The sequence below is a fragment of the Erithacus rubecula genome, assembly GCF_903797595.1.
Source record: "Erithacus rubecula genome assembly, chromosome: 4".
NCBI classification, from domain to species: Eukaryota; Metazoa; Chordata; class Aves; order Passeriformes; family Muscicapidae; genus Erithacus; species Erithacus rubecula.
This window is the reverse complement of record NC_136686.1, coordinates 58405795-58411794: the sequence shown is the minus strand read 5'-3', so window position 1 is coordinate 58411794 and position 6000 is coordinate 58405795. Positions and strand designations below refer to the sequence as shown.

The 6000-nt window shown below is 47.2% G+C and overlaps 1 protein-coding gene across 7 annotated transcripts in view; it reads left to right on the top strand.

Annotated features, from left to right (window-relative positions):
• The first annotated feature begins 403 nt into the window (after positions 1 to 403).
• The window catches only part of MAGI2 (membrane associated guanylate kinase, WW and PDZ domain containing 2), a 685143-nt gene continuing 679546 nt past the window's right edge, over positions 404 to 6000 (top strand). For 5 of the 7 annotated variants that reach the window (XM_079303121.1, XM_079303120.1, XM_079303125.1 and 2 more), the window contains exon 1: positions 404 to 994. In XM_079303121.1, coding sequence (XP_079159247.1) covers positions 694 to 994 — 301 coding nt within the window. In that variant the 5' untranslated portion in view covers positions 404 to 693. The remainder of the gene's footprint in view (positions 995 to 6000) is intronic. The other 2 variants (XM_079303124.1, XM_079303123.1) reach the window with 1 other exon arrangement.

Here is a 6000-nt window from a genome sequence, read left to right as displayed (position 1 = left end):
AGGCAGTGTCCGGGCCGGAGCGGGGCCGGGGCCAGGCAGTGTCCGAGCCGGTGCCGGGCAGAGTCCAGCCGGAGCGAGGCCGAGGCCAGGCAGTGTCCAGCCGGTGCTGGGCAGTATCTAGCCGGGTCGCAGCCGGGGCGGTGCCGGCTCCATCGCTCCCCGAGTGCCCGTCCCGGCGGGGCCGCGCTGGGGCCGGGCCGGGGTCTCCGCTCCTTCCCGCCCGCCCAGCGCCCTCGCCCCCCCGCCCGGGCCGCTCTCCGCCTTCTGCCGGCCGTGCCAGGCAGCCTCTCTCTCGGCCTTCACTACCGGGTCAGGCGAGGCGGGAGCGGCGAAACAGCGCCCGCCTCGCTCCGGCACCGACACCGACAGCCCTCCTCCTCCTCCCCGCGCCGCGGCCGTCCCTCCCTCCCTCCCGCCGCCTCCCTCCCTCTTCCCTCCTCCCTCCTGCCAGTTTCTCTACAACTAGTGCATCCCCGCGCAGGCAGGGTCCGGCCGCCGCGGCTGCCATGGATATCAGCTAAAGCCGGGAGCAGCGGGCACAGAGGCGCTCCCCGAGCCAGCGCAGCCCGCGGGGCCGCTCCGCCCGCCCGAGCCTGCCCGCAGCGGCGCGGCTGCCCCGCAGTGGGGCACACGGGGACGGGGGCACGAAGCACGGACTGCAGGGAGGGAGTCGGGCAGAGCATCCCCACGGCAATGTCCAAGGGCTTGAAGAAGAAAAGCCACTGGACGAGCAGAGTCCACGAGATCGTGATCGTGAGGAACCCGGAGGGACAGCTGGGCTTCGAGCTGAAGGGGGGCGCCGAGAATGGGCAGTTCCCCTACCTGGGGGAAGTGAAGCCCGGCAAGGTGGCCTATGAGGGCGGCAGCAAGTTGGTGCCGGAGGAGCTGCTGCTGGAGGTGAACGAGACCCCCGTGGCCGGGCTCACCATCAGGGATGTGCTGGCCGTGATCAAGCACTGCAAGGACCCCATCCGCCTCAAGTGCGTCAAGCAAGGTAAGGCGGGCATGGGCCCCCCTCTCCGCCCACCCCCTGGGGGCCGCGGCAGGTCTGGGGGAGCAACTTTGTTGCTGCAGTTTGACTTTCCCCCTCCCCGGCGGAGCCGCCCCCTCCCCGGCGGCGGGGGGAGGATGCGAGCGGCGCTGCGCGGTACCCGCAGCCGGGCGAATTAAATGTGCGTCAGTGACAGCGCTTCGCCATGCCGGGGGGGCCGGGCGGGGGGCGGCGGCAGCATCCCCTGCAGCCCCGCTCCGAGGGGCCGGCACCCCGCCCGACCCTGCCCGGCCCCCGGCCCGGCCCCGCCGCTCTCCGGAGCTGCCGCCGCTGGCGCTGCCGCGGGCCCGGAGCGGGGACAGCGGCTGCGGAGCGGGGCTCGCCCTTGGCTTCCCTTCGCCTCGCTCCGGGCGCCCTGCGGCGGGGACAGCGGCTGCGGAGCGCGCCGGGTGGCGCCCAGCCTGCCTTCAGCATCTCTTAAGTGTCATTAGCGGAAAAGTCATTCATTTGATCCCTGGTGAAAACGATCGCTAATCGCAGGGAACGGGGAGCTCGGAGCAAGTGGGAGGACACACACAAAGAAACTTTTGAGAGAGAACGGGGTACTCTCGCCTCGTGTTTGTTTCGCTTGTTTATTTTGAAGTACTGTAATAGGTTAATGCGTTTCCAGGAAAGTCAATAGAGAAGAGACGGCACAGATGCTGTTTACATGTTTGTTTCTGTCCTCTTTAAACTGTGCTGAGTTGAGTTCTCTGCAGCTGAGCGCTTGCGAGGAGATTTGTGCTACCCCAGCAGCATTTCTGGAGCACAGGAGCTGCTCTGGGAGCCCAGTCTGTAGGTGCTCCTGGCTCTGGGTGGTGCAGCGGCTGTAGGCGTATCGCTAAATACGCATTCCAGCCGGGCAGTGAGCCCAGCCATTGAAAACTTGGGAATTTCTGCGGTGGGAAGTTTTTAGATACCATGCATCAGAGGCGCTTGTGCTCTGCAACTATAGCCATCAGTCTGCTCAGAGGACACAGAGGAGAGTCTCTCTGAAACTGAGTATAATTTGGCAATTTTGCTTCCTTTTTGTAATTGATGGTTTATTGATTAAAGTATAGTTTGTGATACTTCTGAGTGCCTGAAGAATGTGCTAATTATTAGTTTATCCAAACATGATAGAAGTAGTAGAAAGAATCTGATTTCCACTCAGGCCTTCAGAATGTACTTTATTGTATATTCAGTTATCTCCATGAGGTCAAGCCTCTATATACAGATATGATCTGGGACTGTTTTACTTGTCCTTTTGAGTAAGTTGTGCAATATGCTGTCCATCATATCTTGACAGTCGAGCTATGCAGGGAGACACAATACTTCATGAGACAAGTTAAAAGTTAGTATAATGGATTCTGTCTTGGCAGTGTAGTGTCAGTGTAGTGTCAGCTCTGGGTACTTGAACTCCAGGAAGCCTGCTCTGTATTGTCCTCTTTTTATTAACAATTTTAGTGTGAGTGGTCTTACTGTGATGGGATTCAAAAAGAAGCAGCAGTTGAAGTGTCAAGAAGATAATGGTAGATTGTCTGTAATCCAATTTTTAATTTTTTTTTCCCAGAAATTCTATAGAATTCTTTACAGTAAGGGAAATTTATGTGAATTGCTATGTGAAACATATGTCCTATCTCTTCACTGTTTTTCTAATATTTCTCTTTAAGTCAAAGCAACCACTAGTGATTCATTAATGTGTGCACCCTTAATAAATTACCTGTCATACATGAATTAGGGACATTAGTCAGGCTTTTAGTCTGGGAATTACTGCAAACTTCTGCATGAGACATAAGAGATAAATTCTGAATTCTTCCTAATTATATATATCTGGACCTGTACCTATACATATCTAAGGAGTTTCAGTTCAGTATGGTAACTCAACACAGTTTTAATGCAAGTTCTCAAAGCACTGGCCACATGACTGTGTGTTTGGAAATGACAGCTCAGCAGAGATTCTTGGACTGAGAAGGACTTCCTGGCTGGAATGATCTTTCATGTGCTCCAGCATCCTTTATGCCAGAAAAGCCTTCTGGATCCAACTTCCTATTTGGGAAAAAAAAAAAAAAAAAAGGTCAGTGGTTTGTGCATTTCACTACCTGACTCCTCCTTTCAGTGTGAGCTGGTGTTTGCCTGCGCCCCTCGGTGACAAAGCACAGGCAGCACTTACAGCAATGGTACTACTCCCTAACAGTGCTTTGCAGCTCTGTGTAGGAGAGGAAAGGCTGAGCAATAAAATCTTTATATGTTTTTGTAACTTTTGTACTCCTTTTAATTATAAAGCACCTTTAGTGTGCTGGAACAAGGTTAATGGCTCCATTATCATTGTTTCCGCATAATTTATCAATGCTATCTCTGTCAATTAGAATAGCATGACCTTGAATGCACCATGTGACTGTAGCTGCTTCTTCAGTGCTGCCTAGGAATGAAGTCAGAGAGAGAAATGTGGAGGTAGGACACGACTATTTATAATATGATCTTTAGTAGGAGACTGTGAGTATTTCTCTTGTTTGAAAGTTTTGACAATTCAGCAGTGAAAATTCACTTGTAGATGAAATCAGGGAATGGCTAATTCAAGAATTAGCTGTTTTGAAGCATAGAAAAGGTGCTTTCATGGTTTTCCCTTATGTTTGATTAAATACCTCCCTCTCTGAAATAATTAAATACTTCATCACTTATCATATTACTAGATGAAATACTTATTTTGAAAAGTTGGGTGGAATATTGCTGTTAGCTAAGCATCTTGAGTTATAAAACCCCCAAACATATAACGTAGGAGTTGCTGCATATTATGAGGAGGAGTAAACATCATGAGAAACTGATTGGCATGATATGATTCAACATGAATTCTCCTAGGTATGACGCCTGATAAATAGGGTTTTAATGCAGGACATTGTGACTGAGTTTGCATGGGGAGAAAACTGTAAGAATCATTATTATTATTATTATTTAGTCTTAATTGTAAGAGTTCACAAAGAAATATTCCTTGGAGAGTATTTCCTGTTTGGGATTTTTGTTAGGTTTGTTTTTTTTTTTTTATTTTGCGAGCCACTTGTGCTACTGTTGGCAGAATCACAGAGAATCTCTAAAAACACATGGGATGAAATCTTGACCCAGTTGAAGTCAAAGGCAATGCCCTTAAGATCAGATAAAAAAGGCAAAACCCTGTGCTTTTTTGGATATACATCCTTCAAATGAGAGAATTGTTTACAGCAGTTACATGAGTTGGGCGTATTGCAAATGTACATTCTGACCTTCTGCTCTCTTGGGTGAGGATAAGAGCCTTGTACTGTTTCTTAAAGGAATACTTCTGAATTTCAAATGTGTTTGTTTTTACATGCAGAACAGTTTGGATTAAGTGCTGTCTTCTTCCCACTCATGTACAGATGCGTAGTTGTAGAAGTAGCAGTGTGTTAAGGAAAGGCATCTTAATTTGGATAACTAATCACATGGGGAAGAGTCACACGGGGAGCAGTGTTGCCTCCAGTTCCATTCTCTGTTCATCACTGCTGTCTCAGATCCACAGTAATTCCCACCAGTGATACAGGTCTGTGCTGTGCACTCACTCCTTGGAGGGTTGCACAAACAGCCCACTTGGTTGTACTGCATAAACCAGGATCTTTTTTCTTTACACAGAGTTGTAAACTTCCACAGATGCCCTCAGCAGAATCCCAGTGAACAGTGAAAACATGGATTTCAGAACTCAGAACCATTGCAACAGATTTTGTCCTGGAGCTCCTGCCTGATGCATTTCTCTTTCTCAAGGAAAATGGTTTGGGTGTACTAAGTAACCAGGTGATCTGACCAACTGAGCAATTTAATTTATTTTTAGAAGTATGTAGTGGTATGAATATATGAAATATGAATAAAAGAGGCACCTAATATGGATACTTTGTAATGGCTCTTATCTGACTCTAAATAACCAGACTTTTGAGCGTCAACCCTTAATTCATTAGCTCCTTATGCAAAAAAGGCAATTAGTACACATAATGTAAGTAGGAACTAAAAACCAGTTTAATTTTCTCAGTCCAGTCATTTGCTTAATAGTAAGCATATGCTAGAATGTTTTGCTGACTGTAGATGTACTGGGGCATATTTTCAAGCGCTTTCCCAGTCAGGAAAAGGTTTGGACCCTCATTAGGATGGATGCAGGAGCAGCCAAGTTTGGGCAGACTGCATCCTACACATCCTATTCCTGGTGGCTGTGACTGTGGTTGCCAAGTGAAGACTAAAGGACAGGATGGTACTGCCCCAGCACCCACTGACTTGTGGCTAAGGGCTTTAGTAGCCTGGTAGTGTTTTTTCATAATGGGTTCATCCACAAGCTTTGCAATTAAAACCTGGCTTAACTTTTAAAATTTCTTTAAAAGTCTGTGACAAGCCTTTTGACAGAGAAATGCAGGACTGTTGTGATTTTCCAAAGTTTTGCCTGCACGTGTAAACTTAGTGTTAGTATTTTACTACAGACTTTCTCATACTTATATTCCAATGTATAGTTATGGGTTTTTTTTATTTTTTCTTGTTACTTAAATTCATAAATAATTATCTTCTACATTCATTATAACACACTGTGCACATAGATAGTCTTTTGGTGATCTTTTATTCCTGGATATCACTATATAGTATATTCCAAGATGGGAATGTTTGATATAGTTATTTTCACAAGAAGAACAATATTTTGCAACAGAAAGTTGCATGATTTTCCAGAATAAAAAAAAAAAAAATCACAAGGGTATTTCAAAAACCAGACCCAAAGAATCCTGAAAACCTGCGTGGTTGTACTTTTCTCTATGACTTTTGCATAGATAGTATTTGAAAATAAACTTACTCCTTTTTCCTAGTTTGCGCTCCTTAGGATTCTACTAACTCCTGAAATTACATTCAGAGTTCTTTTTTTAACCATTACTTTATGTTATTCTTATGCCTGTCCATCTTAATTTAAAGACCATTGAAGCTGACTTCTGACTCATGTAGCTTGTGATTTATTC